The sequence below is a fragment of the Dasypus novemcinctus genome, chromosome 19 (genome assembly GCF_030445035.2).
Source record: "Dasypus novemcinctus isolate mDasNov1 chromosome 19, mDasNov1.1.hap2, whole genome shotgun sequence".
Taxonomy (NCBI): domain Eukaryota; kingdom Metazoa; phylum Chordata; class Mammalia; order Cingulata; family Dasypodidae; genus Dasypus; species Dasypus novemcinctus.
This window is the reverse complement of record NC_080691.1, coordinates 29,901,757-29,920,482: the sequence shown is the minus strand read 5'-3', so window position 1 is coordinate 29,920,482 and position 18,726 is coordinate 29,901,757. Positions and strand designations below refer to the sequence as shown.

Genomic DNA, 18,726 nt, shown 5'->3' with positions numbered 1-18,726 from the left:
TGAAAGACCTGAACATTTTTCTAAAGAAAAAGTACAAATGATGAAAAAAACACATGAAAAAATGTTCAACATTGCTGGCTATTAGGCACAAGCAAATAAAAGCTACAATGAGATATCATTTCAGCCTATTAGAATGGCCACTATTAACAAAACAGACAACAATAAATGTTGGAGAGGATGTGGAGAAATAGGAACCTTTATTCACTGTTGGTGGGAGTGTAGAATCGTACAGCCATTGTGGAAATCTTTTTGGCAGTTCCTAAGGAAGTTAGATATATATCCACCTGTGGTCCAGCAATACTAATACTAGGTGTCTATCCAGAGAACTGAGAGCAGTGACATGAACAGACATCTGCCCACCAATATTCATAGTGACATTATTCATGATTGCCAAAAGGTGGAAACAACTCAGATGTCCTTCAATTGAAAAATGGATAAACTGTGGTATACACACATGAATTTTCACCTGTAAGAAGAAATGAAGTTGTGAAGCATATGACAACGTGGATGGACATGGAGGGCATTATGTTGAATTAAACAAGCTAGGCATAAAAGGACAAATATTGTATGATTTCACTATTATGAACTAAATATAATGAGCAAACTCATTAATAGCTAGACTGTAAGTGACCAGAGAAAAGAATGTGATGTTAGAGAATGGAAAGCTGAGTTTTGATCTGTGCAGAATTGGTAAAACATTGTTTGTAAATGTTTGGAAATGAATAGAAATGGTGAAAGCACATCACAGGATTCGTAATTAGTAGCACTAACATATGGGTATGACAGCGGGTTTTTTTTTTTTTCTTTTCGTGTGTGTGTAGTAATGAAAATGCTCTAATATTGATTGAAGTGACTATTGATTGAATGCACAGCTTGGTGATTATACCAAATGCCATTGATGGTATACTTTTTTTTTTTTTAAAGATTTATTTTTATTTATTTAATTCCCCTCCCCTCCCCCGGTTGTCTGTTTTCTCTGTCTTTTTGCTGCCTCTTGTTTCTTTGTCCGCTTCTGTTGTCGTCAGCGCATGGGAAGTGTGGGCGGCGCCATTCCTCGGCAGGCTGCTCCCTCCTTCGCACTGGGCGGCTCTCCTTACAGGTGCACTCCTTGCACGTGGGGCTCCCCTACGCGGGGGACACTCCTGCATGGCACGGCACTCCTTGCGCTTCAGCACTGCGCATGGGCCAGCTGCACACGGGTCAAGGAGGCCCGGGGCTTGAACCGCGGACCTCCCATGTGGTAGACGGACACCCTAACCACTGGGCCAAAGTCCGTTTCCCTGATGGTATACTTAATATAAATTAAATAGTTAATGAATAAAAAAATAATAGGGTGGGTTGGGAGAAAATACACCAAATGTAAGATATGGACTATAGTCAGTAGTAATGCTTTGATGATGCTTTTTCATAATTTTTCACCAATATTTCATACAATGCAAGGTATTGGTGGTGGGGTGATGTATGAGAACACTGTATGTTATGCATATTTGCTTTTTAAGTTTGCAAGTTTTACTCTAGAATTATTGTTTATGTTCAAGTATGAGCAATATACTTCAATAAATTGTTTTTAAAATGAAAAATCACTTGACCGTTGATGTGAGGGTCTGTTTCCAAACCATTATTTCGGTCCGTTGGCTGATATATCTGTTTTTATTTTAGTACTATGCTGTTTTTATCACTGTAGCTAGGTAATATGATTTAAACTCCAGATGAGAGTCCTCCAACTTCGTTCTTCCTTTTAAAGATGTTTTTGCCTATTTGGGACCCCTTATCCTTCTAAATAAATTTAGTAATTATGTTTTCCATTTCTTTAAGAAAAGGCTGTTGGAATTTTTATCAGGATTGAATTGAATCTGTATATCAAATTTGGGTAGAATTGACATCTTAATGATATTTAGTCTTCCAGTCCATGAATGTTCTTCCATTTAGGTCTCTGATTTCTTTTAGCAGTGTTTTGTAGTTTTCTCAATACAGGTACTTTATGTCCTTGGTTAAATTTAGTCTTAAATATTTGATTCTTTTAGTCAATATTGTAAATGGAATTTTTTTTCCTGACTTCATCCTCAGATTGCTTATTACAGTGTATAGAAACGCTACTGATTTTTGCATATTAATCTTTTATACTGCAACTCTGTTTAACTTGTTTATTTAGCTCTAGTAGCTTTGTTGTATATTAGCTCTAGTAGATTTGTTGTAGATTTTTTTCTGGACTTTCTAGGTATAGGATCATATCATCTGTGAATAGGGAAAGTTTTACTTCTTCCTTTCCAAGTTTAATGCCACTTATTTTGTTTTCTTGTGTGATTCTTCTAGCTAGAACCTCTAGCATTGTATTGAACAACAGTGGTGATAGTGGGTATCCTTGTCATGTTCCTGATCTCAACAAGAAAGCTTTCATTCTTTCACCATTGATTACATTAGCTGTGGGTTTTTCATATATGACCTTTATCACATTAAGAAAGTTTCCTTCAATTCCTATCTTTTGGAGAATTTTTTATCAAGAAAGGATGCTATATTTTATTGAATGCCTTTTCTGCATCAATTGAGATGATCATGTGGTTTTTCTTCTTTGATTTATTAATGTGGTGTATAATGCTGATTGATTTTCTTACCTTGAGCCCCCCCCTTGCCTGCCTGGTATAAAATCCAATTGATTATGATGAATAATTCTTTTAATGTGTTGTTGGATTTGATCAGCGAGTATTTTGTTGAGGATTTTTATATCTGTATTAGGGAAATATGTCTTTAATTTTATTTTTTCATAATATCTTTATCTGTCTTTGGTATTAGGATTATATTGGCATCATAGAATGAATCTGATAGTGTTTCTTTTTCAATTTTTTTGAAAGAATTTGATTAATGTCATAGTAAATCTTTGAATGCTCGTTAGAATTCACCTGTGAGGCCATCTGGTCCAGGGCTTTTCATTTTGTGGAGTTGTTTGATAACTGTTTTAATCTCATTACTTGTGATTGGTTTATTGAGTCTTCTTTTTCTTATAGGGTACCAGTATAGGTTGATCTTTTACATTCCTAGGAATTTTTTCCATTTCTTCTACGTTGTCTAATTTTTTGGTGTATAATTGTTCAAAGTATCATTTTATGATATGTTTTATTTCTGGGGGGTCAGTAGTAATGTCCCTGTTTTCATTTCTGATTTTATTTGCATCTTCTTTCTTTTTTTCTTTGTCATTTTAGCTCAGGTTTTGTCAGTTTTGTTAAACTTCTCAAAGAACCAACTTTTGGTAGTTAATTTTGTCTTTTGTTTTTCTGTTCTCAATTTCATTTATTTCTTCTCTAATCTTTATTTCATTCTTTCTGTTTGCTCTGGAATAGTTTGCTGCTCTTGTTTTAGTTTCTCCAGCTAGGTCATTGATTTTAACTCTTTCTTCTTTTTTTTAATGTAAGCATTGGGGGCTATAAATTGCCCTCTTAGCACTCCCTTTGCTGCATCCCATAGGTTCTCATATGTTGTGTTCCCATTTTCATTCATCTTGAGGTATTTATTGATTTTTCTTGCAGTTTCTTCTTTGACCCACTGATTATTTAAGGATGTGTTGTTTACTCTCCATATATTTGTGAATTTTCCCTTTTCTGACCTGTTTTTGATTTCTCCCTTTATTCCATTATGATTCAAGAAAGTGCATTGTATAATTTCAATCTTGTTAAATTTATTGAGATCTGTTTTGTGACACAACATATGGTCTATCCTGGAGAAAGATGCTTGAGCACTTGAAAAGAATGTATATAGTGCTGTTTTAATGTACAATGTTGTATATATGTCTATTACGTTTAGTTTGTTATATTATTCAAACTCTTGTCTCTTTATTGATCCTCTGCCCAGATGTTCTATCCAAAAATGAAGGTAGCGTATTGAAGTCTCCAACTATTATTGTAGAGACGTCTGTTTCTCTTTTCAGTTTTGCCAGTGTTTGCCTCATGTAATTTGGGACCTCCTGGTTATGCACATATATATTTATAATTGTTATTTCTTCCTGGTAAATTGTCCATTTTATTAATGTATAATGTCCTTCTTTGTCTCTAATAACAGTTTTGCTTTTAAAGTCTATTTCTTCTTATATAAGTAACTATTCCAGTGTTTTTTGGTGGAATGTCTTTTTACAGGCTTTCACTTTCAATTATTGGTATCCTTGGGTCTAAGGTGAGTTTCTAGTGGACAGTATATAAATGGCTCATATTTTCTTATCCACACTGCCAGTCTGTCTTTTGATGGAGGAGTCTAATCCATTGACAGTCAATGTTATTACTGTAAAAGCAGTTCTTATTTTACCCATTTTTATCTTTGGGTGTTACCTGTTATGTCTTATTTTCACTATTCTTTTTATACTTTTAGTTACTGATATAATCTTCATTTCTAGAGTCTCTTCAAAGCCTCTCTATCCTGTTTTTTCTTTTCAGGCATATCACTCCTTTAGAATTTCTTGCAAAGCTGGTCTCTTGGTTACAGATCTACTCAGTTTCTGTTTATCTGTGAATATTCTAAACTTGCCCTATTTATTTATTTATTTATTTATTTATTTATTTATTTATTTATTTCCTCCCCTTCCTCTCCCCCTCCCCCTGTCCTGCTGATTTTGCTTTCTGTGTCCATTTGCTGTGTGGTCTTCTGTATCTATTTCTCTATTTGTCTTCTCATTTTTTCTCCTCTAGGATTCACCAGGATTTGATCCTGGGGACCTCGTTTCTTAAATATATCATACTACTGCCTTTGTGTCTCCATGGTTTCTGAAGAGAAATCAGCATTGGGCATCTCTTGTATACGATGCATCATTTTTGCCTTGCTGCTCTTAGGTTTCTCTGTCTTTGGCATTTGACATTCTGATTAGTATATCTTAGAGTAGGTCTATTTGGATTTATTTGGATGGAAATACATTGTGCTTCTTGGACATGGAAATCTATGTCCTTCAATAGGGTTAGGAAATTTTCTGCTATTATTTCTTTAAATATTCCTTCTGCCCTTTTCCCCTTCCATTCTCCTTCTGGGACACCCATGACACGTATGTTAGCATGTCTCTTGCCGTCATTTATTTCTCTGAGACTCTCTTCAATTTTCCCATTCTTTTCTTTATCTGTTCTTTTTTGTTTGCTTTCGGAGGTCATGTCTTCAAGCTCTCTGACACTTTCTTGTGCCTCTTCAAATCTGCTGTTATATGACTCCAACATATTTTTAATTTCATTTATTGTGCTTTTCCTTCCCATAAGAGCTGCTGTTTTTCTCTGTACACTTTCACATACTACTTTATGCTCACCCAGTGTCATCCAGTGTCTTTTTTTTTTTTTCTTAGATGGTACCATGGATTCAATCTGGGACCTTGTACAAGTGAAGCATGTGCTCAACCACTGAGCTATACCTCTTCTGCCAGTATCTTCTTAATATCCTTAATCTCTTTTGCCATCTCATTGATTATTATTATTATTATTATTATTATTAAGGAGATATCTTTGAAAATCTATGATTAATTGTCTCAACTCCTTTATGTCATTTGGAGATTTAGCTTGTTCCTTTGACTGGGCCATATCTTCCTGTTTCTTGGTATGTATTTTAATTTTTTGTTGGTGTTTTGGCATCTGGATTATGAGATGTATTTATTCTGGGCACAGTTTCTCTCTTTGTCTGGGGCTTTCTATTTGATAGGCTTTGTGCTTTAGCCCTTCTTTGATACTTGGTTCAACTTAATTTGGAGCTTTATAGAGGCTTGTGTTTAGCCAATCTGAATTTTTTCAGGTCTTTTTCATCTGTTTCTTGTCCTTTCTCCCTTGCTGGTTATATAGCAGGAACAGAAAATTCAGTTGGTACTGTCATCCAAGCCTTGCAGGCCAAGACTATCTATAGTTCCTCAGAGAGACTGATGAAGCTTCACACTGCTTCCTCTCCAGCCTGGGGTGGAGATGGAGCTGCAGATGTTGGCAGCAAACTAAACTCTGCGGGTCAAAACTGACTGCAGTTGCCCAGGTAAACTGACAAAGCAATGGCCCTCTCTTCCCCTACCAGGGGTGGAAATGGAGTCTCAGGAGTGCCCAACAGTCTTGTCTGTGCATGTTGAAAGTGCCTGCAGTTACCCTGAGAGGCTGAGGAGGTATTATCCTTTCAGGGACAGGGATGGAACCACAGGAGTGCCTGATATTCTAGTCCGTGTTGGCCAAAAGTGCCTGCAGTTGCCCAGAGAAATTGAGGAAACACTGCCCCCACCCCTGTGCTATCGATGGTGAGAATGGAGCCATAGGTATCCAACAATCCAGTCTGCACAGACATAAAGCACCTGCAGTTGCCTAAAGAGGCTGGGGAAACATCCCCCCCGCCCATCCTATCGGGGGATGGGGATGGATTCACAGGTGTCCAACTATCCAGTCCATGTGGGCTCAAAGTTACTACAGTTGCCCAATGCTGGTGCAGGTACCCCCAGCTCTCTCCCTGCTGGAGGTGGGACTGGAGCCTAGACTATGGCTGCAATCTGACCTGGGTGGAAAGAAGCTCGTCCCTACCATCACTGTGGATTTTCAGTCAGCCCTGCTTCTCCTCATGCCAGGGGTAGAGTTAAAATGGAAGCTACCATTTTCTTTCTGGCTTGGACAGATTCAAACTTTAGCTATCCTTTGGATTACACTTAGGATTAGACTTTAGCTAGCCAAATTTACTAATTAGTAGCTGAAATTGGTGCCCCACTGTTTCTCCTTCCCTGTGTTTGGGAAATGGAGCTTCTAAATCCAGCCATGGAATAACTCCTGAGGTGGCTGGGGATGGGCACTGCCCTCCTTGGTTTGGAGTGCTCTAGCACTAAACTTCATTGCAAATGGATAGTCTCCTTCCATTCCTCCAAGGATGTTGCAGGATGCTCTTCTGGTCTCTTGGGCTCCCAAACAGGTGTTTTACATAGCTCTGGCTGATTACTAAGTGTACTGTAGGATGAACCAAGTCTTGGGACACCTTAGTTTGCCTTCATCTTGCCCTCCTCCCCATCATCATTTTTTGAAAGACAGTTTTGCTGGGTATAGAATTCTTGGTTGGTAATTTTTAGCTCTCAGTACTTTAAATGCCTTTCCACTGCCATCTTGCCTCTGATTTCCGATGAAAAATTGGCACTTAATCTTGCCAAGGTTCCTTTGTATGTGACACATTTTGTTGAAATCTGGACATTTTTGATATTTTAATGTGTTATTGTTGGAATTTAGACTCTGAGGCATCTGTTCCTTATGCTTGTGCATCTGGCTCGTGTTGTTACAAAACTTTCCTTGAATGCCAGGAGCTACCACCTCCCCCCACACACAAGAAAATGTCTTTCTTAGTGTTTGCAGATTGACTTGTGCAAGGCCTCTCCTTCAGAGCTTATCCATGCAACAAGTTTAGAAAATAGCTCTAGGCCAAAGCCTAGGGACCTCTCTGGTCCTTTCTGTGTGTATTTTCTTGGGGTTTTGTGTTTGGCCCTTGGAATTTCCCCTTTTACACAATTCCAAATGTCCCTTCTTTTCTAGGAAACAGTTTCCTCCTGGTCCTGGGCACTGTACTGTATGTCCTACAGCCAACAATCCCTTGCCCTAGGCAACCACTTGACTGCTCTCCCACAGCATTCTGTAGGAGAGCTTTGTGAACTGCCATTTTACATGTAAGGCAAGTTCTGGATGGTGAGTCCCATAGGCCACCACCAGACAAATCAGGCCAGATAGATGTGGTCACATTCTTGACCAGATTCTACACAATTCTTTTTTTCCCCCTTATATGGTATTATTTTTTACTGGAGAAGTTGTGCATTTACAAAACAATCCTGCATACCGTACAGGATTCCCATGCATTGCGCCACCACTAACACCTTGCATTGTTGTGGAACATTTGCTACAAATGATAGAAGAAGATTGTCAAAATATTACTAGCTGTAGTCCATATCTTACATTTGTTGCATTTTTTCCCACAAACCACCCTATTATTACCTTGTATTATTATTGTATATTTATTATAATTTATGAGAGAATGTCCTTGTATTTGTACTATTAGCCACATTCCATCATCTTACATGGGCTTCACTGTGTTACACAGTCCTATGCCTTGTACAATCCATCCAAAGTGTATACCCAGTGACTCTCAGGTTCATCACAGAGTTGTGCTGTTATCACCTCAGTCAATATTAGAATGTTTTTATTATTCCAAAAGGAAACATCCCATATCCTTTTATACCCTCCCTTTTGTTAGCCCTTAGAATTGATATAGTGTCTTCTTTGTCACTGCTGCAAAAGTATTACAATCTAACTGTTATTATATGAACTATATTTTTATTCCATAAATTACATTAGTTGTATTTTCCCCATGCATCACCATATTCTTAATACACAATCCCTTTATAATGTAGTCTTCAGATTTTGAGGTAGTTTTCTGTTCTATTACTGGAGATGCTTCCCCCATTAGAAAGTATTGGATCTTTTCATTCTGTCTTTTTTCCCCCTGACTTCTGTTTCATGTTTTTCAAACCTTTGTCTCTATGTTTTATATTTTAAGTGAACATGTCTCAAACTGTAGTATGCATGAAAATCTCCTGGGGATCGTTTTAAGAATGCAGGTTCTGATTCAGTGGGTATGGAGGAGGGCTTGGGATTCTGCAATCCTAACCAACTACCAAGTGATACTGATGCTGCCAGTCCACAACCATATTTTGAGTAGCATGTTTCTATATGATTTCCTCAGGTCTAACGGCTAGTTCACTAATTTTCTCTTCTGCTGTGTCTAATCTGTTTAACATCCAGTGAATTATTTTCTTTATATTCAAAACAATATTTTTCATTTCTGAAAATTCTATTTGGCTCCTTTTCAAATTTGCTTGGTCCTTTTTCAGAATACTTTGTTCTTTTATTAGAATTTCCACTCTTTTACCTTGGTAATAATTAAAAATTAATTTTATGGTCTCTTTTGGATTGCTGTATATTTTTGGCTTTTGGAGAACTAATTTTTCCATTTCTTCTATTTGTTGATACTTCTTTGTGGTAGTTTATATCCTCATGTGGTTTATTTTCCTTGTTTTGTATGGTTTTTGGCTTCTATTTTATTGTGGGCTAGTTTTCAGTAGTGAGTGTGTATGTCCTGTGTGACCTCAATCCTGTGTGCCTGGAGTTGTGAAGGTGCCTCTACAAGTTCTTTTCTTTTCTTTTTTTAAAGATTTATTTTATTTCTCTCCCCTCTCCCCCCCTCACCCCCCCATTGTCTGCTTTCTGTGTCTATTCACTGTGGGTTCTTCTGCATCCACTTGCATTCTCGGCAGCACCAGGAAACTGTGTCTCTTTTTTGTGGCGTCATCTTGCTGTGTCAGCTCTCCGTGTGTGTAGCTCTACTCCTGAGTGAGCTACGCTTTTTTTCACGCGGGGCAGTTCTCCTTGCAGGGCACTCTCCTTGCATGTGGGGCACCCCTATGCGGGGGCGCCCCTGTGTGACATGACCCTCCTTGTGCACTGCAGCACTGCTTATGGGCCAGCTTACCACACAGGTCAGGAGGCCCTGGGTATTGAACCCTGGACCCTCCATATGGTAGACAGATGTTATATCAGTTGAACCATGTCTGCTTCCCTACAAGTTATTTTCCATGTGTGTCTGCCAGTACCCTAAGAATTCAGTGATCCTGGACTAGTATTTATGTTAATTTTTTAAAAACTTTTTAATTTGGAACTTAAAGGACATTTGCAAAAATAATACAAAACCTATACAGAGATCTTCAGTGTACCCCTCCCCCCATATCTAAATGCACCAATGTTAACATTTTGCCAGATCTTTTTTAAAAAAATTTCTTTGTCTTTATTTTTTTTAATGTTACATTAAAAAATATGAGGTCCCCATATACCTCCCCCATCCCCCTCACCCCACTCCTCCCATAACAACTTCCTCCAACATCATGGGACATTCATTGCACTTGGTGAATACATCTCTGAGCACTGCAGCACCACATGGTCGATGGTCTACATTATAGTTTATACTCTCCCCCAGTCCACCCAGTGGGCCATGGGAGGACATACAATGTCCAGTAACTGTCCCTGCAGTACTACCCAAGACAACTCCAAGTCCTGAAAATGCCCCCACATCACATCTCTTCTTCCCACTCCCCACCCTCAGCAACTACCATGGCAACTTTCTCCATCTCAATGCTACATTTACTTCCATTACTAATCACAATAGTTCCAGAATAGAATATCAGCAAGTCCACTCTAATCTATACTCTATTCCTCCATTCTGTGGACCCTGGGATGGTTATGTCCACTCCACCTCTGTATCAAGAGTGTGCTTAGATTCCACTTGGATGAAGGATGCAACTCTCCTGTTTGCAGTTGTAGGCACTCTTGGCTCTCAGGTGTGGTGGTTGACCTTCTTCACCTCCCTGTTAGCTGGCTGGGGTAAGTCCAAAAAACCAGAGTGCAGGAGTTGTAAGTCTTTTGAGGCTTAGGGTCTGGCTATCATGTGGACAGTCCAGAGATTCAGGTCCTCTGAGTATACACTAAGCCCCAGCACCAACCACAGGTCTGATGAAAGTGACAGGAGAGGCTTGTGAACAAAGATCACATCTGAGTCCAACTCCATCACACTCAGGAACACAAAGTCCAAAGTAGGGCCAACATGGCACTGAAGTCCATCTGCCATGACCATAGAACGTGTTGGTCTCTGTAGCCCTCCGAAGAACCAATACCTGGGGTTGTATCTACTTTAGCTGTCTCTGGGACTTACGCTGAGGTGTGCGTAAGGGCGACCCCTCTGATGACCTCCTGGCTCTTTTTTGGAGACTCATGGCCATAAAACTCATTTGTCCTTTCCATTTCTCCCTTTTATTCAAGGTCAAAAAGCATTTTTAACTCCTGATATTACATGTAGGCTGAGATATTCTGCTGGTCTGAGTTGACGTTTTTTTCCAAGGTTGTTCTCCAGTCACATCATCAGCTGGTACTTGGTAGTAATCCCTCGGTGCCAGGGAGGCTCTTCTCTGGGAGTCATGTCCCACGATGGGGGGGAAGGCAATGCATTTACATGCTGAGTTTGGCTTTGAGACTTTGCCAGATCATTTTAACAGTTGCCAGATCATTCTGCCTATCCATCTATCTGTCCATCCATCCATCTATTTTCTAAACATTTAGAGTAGATTGTGTACATCACACTCCTTGAACACATATTTCCATGTGCATTTCTTAAAACAAAGTTTTTCACTTACATAACCACCGTAAGTACAGTTATGAAGTTCAAGTAAGTTAACATTGATATAAAGCTTACAGTCTATATTCCAGTTTTTTCTCATGTCCCAATAATGTCCTTTTGCGCCTTCCCCCTCATTGTTAGGTACAGTCCAGGATCATGAATTACATTTAATTGTCATTGTCTCTTTACTTAAAAAAAAAAAAGATATTTATTTATTCCCCCCCTTATGATTTGCTTGCTATCTGCTCTCTGTGTCCATTCGCTGAGCATTCTTCTGTGTCTGCTTGTCTCCCTTTGTTGTGTCATCTTGCTGCACCAGCTCTCCACTAGCACAGGCCATCAGCTCTCTGCAGGTGTGGTTCAGCTTGCCTTCACAAGGAGGCCTTGGGACGGGAACCCAGGACCTCCCGTATGGTAGACAGGAACCCAATCAGTTGAGCCACAGCTGCTTCCCCTCTTTACTGTTTTTTAAATTTTTTATTTGTATTTTTTAAAATTTATTATTTATTTATTTCTCTCCCCTTCACCCCCCAGTTGTCTGCTTTCTGTGTCCGTTCGCTGTGTGTTCTTCTGTGACTGCTTCTATCCTTATCAGTGGCACTGGGAATCTGTGTTTCTTTTTGTTGCGTCATCTTGTTGTGTCAGCTCTCTGTGTGTGCGGCACTATTCTGGGGCAGGCTGCACTTTCTTTCACGCTGGGTTACTCTTTTTTAATGTTAATTTCCTGGTTTGTAGTCTTTGTCCCATGCAGGGACCCATGCAGTAGACCCCACACCTGGGGTTATGGTTTCTTACTAGTTGCCTTATGTCTTTCCCCCTAAAGGGCCCTGGGCACTGGTGAAATGGTGAGATTCCTGGCCACTTCCTTGTGGGTAGAGTGTTTCTGCTGTTCCCGCTTGCCTTTCGTTGAGGATGTGGCTATTTTCCCTGGGTGACTGTGGTCTTTGGACACCATCTTTCTCACACTTTCCTGTTGTACTTAATTGTCTTCCTGTCTAGAGGTTTACATCCCTAGCTTTTATTCTGTCCTTTGAGCATCTCATCTGTTACCAGTTAGTATATTTCACTTTGATTTTCCCTTCCGTTTACCTTAAAGATTATCTGGGCTTTTCTTTAATCCTGATCACATTCACTAGTTTTAAGCATGATGGAGTTTTATAAAGGAATTTTATTTTATAGTATGGAATTTCTAAATCATAATTATTTCACCAATGGTGGCTTCTATCCCTATATTAACCATACTCCTCACACAGAAATGGGCTTATATTTTGGTCTCCTAAAGGTAAATTAGTATATAGTGGAAAGGGATTTAAAGTTCTGCTAAAAATTTTTATTTATCTGTCTGTCTGTCTATCTATCTATCTATCTATCTATCTATCTATCTATCTATCTATCTATCTATTTATTTTAGGTACCAGGGCAGGGGATTGAACCCAGGACCTTGTATGTGGAAAGCAGGCACTCAACCACTTGAGCTGCCTCTCTTCACCTACTGCTGAGGAATTTGATGATATGAGATGATTAGCACAAACATCCACATGGGAGTGTCTGTGCCTTTTACGGAAAGAAGAATATTCAATACAGATTCTGCTCTATCTTTTTAGCTTTTAATAATTGAAAGATTTGTCATAAACATGTATTTCATGTGAGCAATAATAATAGTAGGTACCTTTATAAAGAGTTTTCTGTGTACTAAGCACTGTGCTAAGCTGTTAGTCCCCACGTTGAAACTGAGCATGAGAGAGGTTGTGACTTTCCCAAGGTCACAGGGCTAATAAGTGGTAGAACTGGGATTTGGGCCCATGCAGCCAGATTCCAGACCTTGTGCCATTAACTCTTATGCTTCCAAATTAGTGTCATCTGCAAGTTTTTCTCTATAAGTTTTTATCTAAGTTTCCTTATTTTGGAATGGGAAACTTCTCTTTTTGATCTCTAAGAAATATAAATTGTCTTTCTTTTTTCTTTAAAAAAAGGCATTGGGTAATTGAAATTTGATTGGTTTTGTGCCTGTGTTGATAGAGGTGTGCATGGGATGTAGACTGAAGCATTCAATCTAATTTTTCTTTCCATCAGTTAATTTTCAAAGTATTAAGCAAGAAGATTCTGACACTAACAGGGAAGATTCAAATTCTCTTGAGAGAGCTTGGAGGTTTTAAATAATTTTCTGGTAGTGCACATTTTCCATTTTCCATCTTCCTTACTCCTCCACCTCATCTCACTCCACCTGAAGCTCTGAGAATGTTCTTTTGCACATCCTGGATTCATCTCCTCTCCGCTCTGCCTCCCTTCACCACTCCAGTCACTTTCTAACGCCACTTGGATATTGTTGTCATTTTGGGAACTTGGGAGACATCTGAATTTTTTGAGCCTGTAAGCAGAAAACAGACCACTGCTCGTATTTGGCACATAGCTTTGTCCAGAAAATGAGGAGTTAAAAACTAAGATGCCTGGGCTGTGAGTGGCTGTGACAACTGTCCTAGGGGGAGCTCTAGCCCAGGCGGTGACTCATGCTGCTCTGTCACTCAGATCGGCACCAGCCCTGGCCTCCCAGGGGATCAGGCGGGGTTACAGCCAGAGCACGCACGCAGGGAGTGGGGAGCATGAAGCCTGCACTGCAGGGGCTGTGATGCCCGCGCCTGGCTCGCCAACACGCTCCGGCCGGACCGCCAGACTCCTCGGTGCGCACTTTTGGGGACGTTTCTGGGAGCCCACCGCAATGGGCAACGTCCTGGTGACAGATGGCCAAGTGCCCACCTCCCCAAATGAGAGAGCTTAGTAGGTCGGCAGGAAGTAGAGAAGATGTAAGATGCCCCTAGCCGGGAATCATGCCGTAAGGAGGTAGGAACTGTGCCGCAGATGTCCATCCGTGCGTCCCCCCGCCAGCGCGCAGGGGTGCCGTAAATCACTGGGAAGAACTTTATTTGGCTGGTGCTTCATTATGTTAATTAAACTGCGGTGGATTGGGTGGGCATGATGGAGCTGGGAAGGAGGGATAACGAACTGAAAAGAAAAGTGGTTAATAAGATCACCGAGAAAACTCATCGGACTATGAATGAGCCAGACTGCAGTGTGCAGTGTGAGTTACAGGTCCTTACAAATCATCCTGCCCGTTCCTTCCTCACATTCCGGTTAATCCATGGAGTCTTGAAGTTCCATCTCATTTCAGTGATGATCACTAAATTCTCATCATTCAGGACTGTCTGTAATTGGGAATAAATAGGTTTAGGTCTCTGGCATGCTGGCACTAGCCAGCTGGGGCTCCATAGAAGCATTCTGGAAATATCTGGAATGAGCAGCTTGCCCAAATGAGTTCTCAAGTGTTTTCATTGGACTGAGTGACCTGTTTGAGTTGATCCTTCAGCTCACCCTAGCAGGAAGGCAGCCTATCTGCAAGTTGGTGGCCATGTTGGCAGAGAAGGGGTTAATCTCTTGTTGCTGTAAGAGCGGTGGCTGGGTCTGCCAGTGTGAGCTAGACTGAAAGCAGGCGCTGCAGTGCCACCGTGAAGGCTGAAGGAGTAAGACGATTTTCTCTGCAACAGTGTTGAATCTGTCTGAATTTTTTTCTCCCCCACCTTCTCCTTGTTTTTCTTTAACCAGCTCCTCCCCCCTTCGTTCCCACTCTCAAGTCTGATGATGACACCTCCAATTTTGATGAACCAGAGAAGAATTCGTGGGTTTCATCCTTTCCATGCCAGCTGAACCCTTCAGGTTTCACGGGCGAAGAACTGCCGTTTGTGGGGTTTTCGTACAGCAAGGCACTGGGGATTCTTGGTAGATCTGAGTAAGTGGAAATTTGACTTTCTAAGGGACCTGCATGGATGCAAGGCATGCAGAAGCAAAGGGGGGGGTTGGCGGTGGGAAGGTGGGGGGAGTGCAGTGGAGGGGAGCTTTTCAGCAGCCTGCATTTGGAAAGCAATTTACCTGTTGGGGCTGTGGTGGGGAAGACTATCAATATTCTCATTTTGCTGTGTTTAAGGTACCTTGTTCCTGTCTGTAGCATCATCATAATTGTCAAATGGGTACTTTGGGTTAGTTTTTCTGTCTTTGATCTTCTTTAGAGAAGAGGCAATAGTGGGAGATTTCTAGCAGTGCAGAGCCTTGATAGAAGGAGCATGTACCGGAGTTCAGATGAGCTCTCCATCTCTGTATCTGTGTCTCAGGTGGGTGGATGGGGGTTGCTGTCTTTTCTGTATTAAAAGAATCCTAAAAACTATGTATCATTAAGCTCAAGGTTTCGTCTTAGGTTTAACTGAGCTGCAAGTGGCTGTACTAGAGCGCTAGCAGGGACATGATGCTCAGCCCCTCTTGAAATGTGCTGTGAGGTCAGGGACCCGGCTACTGAACCTTTCCAAGCTGGCAGGGGCGGTTAGAGAAAGCCCCATTACCGCGAGCTGCTGGGAGGGAGTGTGATGTGGCAGTCACCGATTCACAGAAATTGGGCTCTACAGGGGGATAAAAATCCCCACCAAACCACGAGCCAAGAAAATGGAAGTATAAATATCACTGTAAACCTCTTGACCTGATAGATCTTTCTCCATTCTTCAAAAACCTAATGAAAAACACAGTGGTGCGGTGCTTGGGGTTGGAGGGTCCAGGCTTCCAGTCTGCCAGAATTTCTCTGAAATGCAGTAGCCTCTGTGATGTGGGAGCTTGATGTCTTACTTCGTTCTCTCATGATATGATGACATTCTGTTTTCAGGGGATCAAGATCCCCAGCAGGTCTTGGACTGGCCGTGATTCCCCAGCTACCCTGGCTGAGGCTCTTGGGGTAATGTTGGGTAAGGAGTGAATGCCCACTCGGGAGACCAGTAGAATCTTGATTTTCTCCTCAGCAGCACTCAATCCCCATTTGCTCTGCTTGTATCTTAGAAATCGATTTGAAGAGATGTTGGGTTGTTTCCTGGATGGTGTCTCCCCATGGGTTCTATCTTGACAATAATATTCCTGAAAAGATTTCAGACTAGTGTGGGAATTAGGCATTAGATATGAAACAGGGTGGTGGGCAGAGATTGCATTGGAGAAAGGCTTTATGTTGAAAGATGATGAGATGGTCCTTCTTTGACTCCCTCCCTAGGGGCTAGGTTGAAAATTTGAGTTATTTTAACAGTGTTGGCCCTGCCTTTCTGCTTTTATGCTCTACAACCCCAAAGCGATCTGTGTGATGGAAGGAGAAGCAGAGAGCTAACAGCTAACTAGCTGTTGAATGTGCCATCGGATCAAGTCGAAATGGCCCAGCAAGGCTGGGAGGTTCTGCATTGGCTTCCGAGAGCAGGGTAGAAGTGGAGGCCTGATGTTAAAGGACGCATGGTTAGTGGCCAGCATAACCTTGACACAGACGACACACTGAAGGTCACACATTGGTTTGGAAGCAGATGTGTGGAGGGTTCTGGTGCTGAGCTGTAGAGAGCTGGCCAGGTCAGAATGAAAACCAGGAAGGACTGAGGAAGTTAGATGTTAGGAGCAAAGGCACAATGATGTGGGGGATTTTAGGCATTGCAATTAATCTGAAGCAGTGTGTGATTAATTGCTTATTTTTCAGGAAGACTCTAATTGCATCTTTCTCCTTCTCATGGAAAGCTCAGTTAAGGGTGCGCTCTGATATTAAGGCCCAGGTGCTTGAGAAATATTTGTCGATTTAATTTGCTCATGATCCCTTCCCCCAGACTGTGTTAATACTGCTCACTGTATTTAAGGATATGCTTTTTTACCTTTATAGTTCAAAATACATCTCCAGAGCATAAAATGAGCTTCTGTTTGTGCCCCAACAGAATGCTTAATCAGATTCTCATTTTTAAAAGTACATGCAAACAAAAATGTGTATTTCTTATCTAGACAATGGAATTGAAGTATTCCTGTCTTTGAGGGAATTTCAGTGCCTTTCCCATGGCTATTTGGGATTGGAATCAGAAAGGTTTTCTTTCTTCTTAAGTCTTTTACTGTGGTGTCACAATCTGCTTTGGCTGCTTGCTGTGCCATGACAGTCCTGGGGGTGAAACCTACAGGGTTGTTTTAGAAATTTGCCCCACCTTTTGGATGTGGGTCACCACCCTTGGCATGTTGGGTTATGATTACTTAGAAATTCCGTAAACAAAGGATACAGTCACCAGATTTACTAAGCAGTGCTGTGGTTGAGTTGAAATATAGGTATAAGGAATATTGTAGTTCACTTAGAGAGGGGCGGGAGGCATTTTTTGTGGGCATGCCTTTGCCATCAGCAACCCAATGTTTCTTCCTGAGTTTCTCCTTTCCTCTCCATTTTCATCATCACAGGTTTTTATTTATGCACGTTGTTTACCTGTGCTGTTACTCTTCACACCACTGAGGAAATCGTACTTGCTGCTGTATTGCGCTGGGTAAATTGACCCTAGATTTGTTACCAGCGAACTGAATGAAATGCAGCTGAATGAAAAATTACTTTTCATGGCGATTCTGACAATTTTGATTGCAGTGATCCCTTGTCATATTTTAGGGTCCCTTTTCAGGACCCCAGACAAATTTTAAGCAGGCCGTTGAGAGTGTATCCTTATTTTGGGTTTAGCAAGAATCTTTATGTCAGCATTTCAGTCTATTAAGGTGTAGGAATTGTTCCTTGCTCTTGAATTGGAGGAAGCAGGAGGATTCTAGAGAACTAGGGTTGGTTGTTTTTTGGGTGGGGAATCTGGTGAAGTTAGTGCTTAAGTGTGTGAGTGAGTATCTGGTGACTTTTTCCCTGTTAAGCCAATAATAACCCAAACGAAATCCCCAAGCCCTGAATTCTGGGTGTCTGTCTGAGCCTCCATTCGCTTTTTGATTATAGTGTAGTAACAGAAATCAGTGTGTTTGAGGTTTAAAAATACAATGGCTATCAGCTCTTCTCTATGGCAATTTGGGGTTGTCAGTATGGGGTACATTTCTTTAAGTCATTCCTCCTCCTTCCTAGATTTGAGGTACTGCCCAATTTAAACTCTTGCTGGCACATGCTGTTTCTGCAAACCTTCAGTATATACTATAGAAGAAAAAAACTGTTGGTTTTATATATTGTGTTAGCTTTGTATGAACTGGATTTATGCTTTTGGAAAAGTTGGAAATCTCAGGAAAGCTGTGAGATCTTGATGAGATTAGAATTTGTAGGATTACATTATCTTGGTAGTCGGTTTTTTAGGAAGGGGACTCTCTATTTCTTTCGATTTAGGGCTTTTTCCTTAGCTTTGGGTGAATCTGAAAATGCTATGGTGCTAGCCACTCAAACACTGTGGAGGAATGAGAAATGGCTGTCACCATTGCTTTCCCCAAACTTCAGGAAACCCACTTTTGGATGATTCTTCTTAGCTCTATTGGAACTTCTTCGCATGTCAGTTTCTGCAACTGCAAAGTAGAGTAATAATGACACCCGACCATAGGATTGCTGGGAAGAGTAAATGAGATTTGTAAAGCATTTGGCCCAGGGCCTGGCACATGGAAAAGCCTCAGCATAACATTCACTGTTGATATTTTTGTTAATACCAATATGCTAGTTGAGACAGGTGTAGTTTCCTTCTATACATGCTAGGAGATTTGGAAGGGATTCAGTTAATA

The 18,726-nt window shown here is 40.8% G+C and overlaps 1 protein-coding gene across 4 annotated transcripts in view; it reads left to right on the top strand.

Moving 5' to 3' along the window:
• CIT (citron rho-interacting serine/threonine kinase) overlaps positions 1-18,726 on the top strand; it is a 182,961-nt gene that overhangs the window by 67,721 nt on the left and 96,514 nt on the right. For 3 of the 4 annotated variants that reach the window (XM_058281457.1, XM_058281456.1, XM_058281455.1), the window contains exon 10: positions 14,770-14,953. In XM_058281457.1, coding sequence (XP_058137440.1) covers positions 14,770-14,953 — 184 coding nt within the window. Of the gene's footprint in view, positions 1-13,709; positions 13,851-14,769; positions 14,954-18,726 lie in introns of those variants that run through there. The other variant, XM_058281458.1, reaches the window with a different exon arrangement.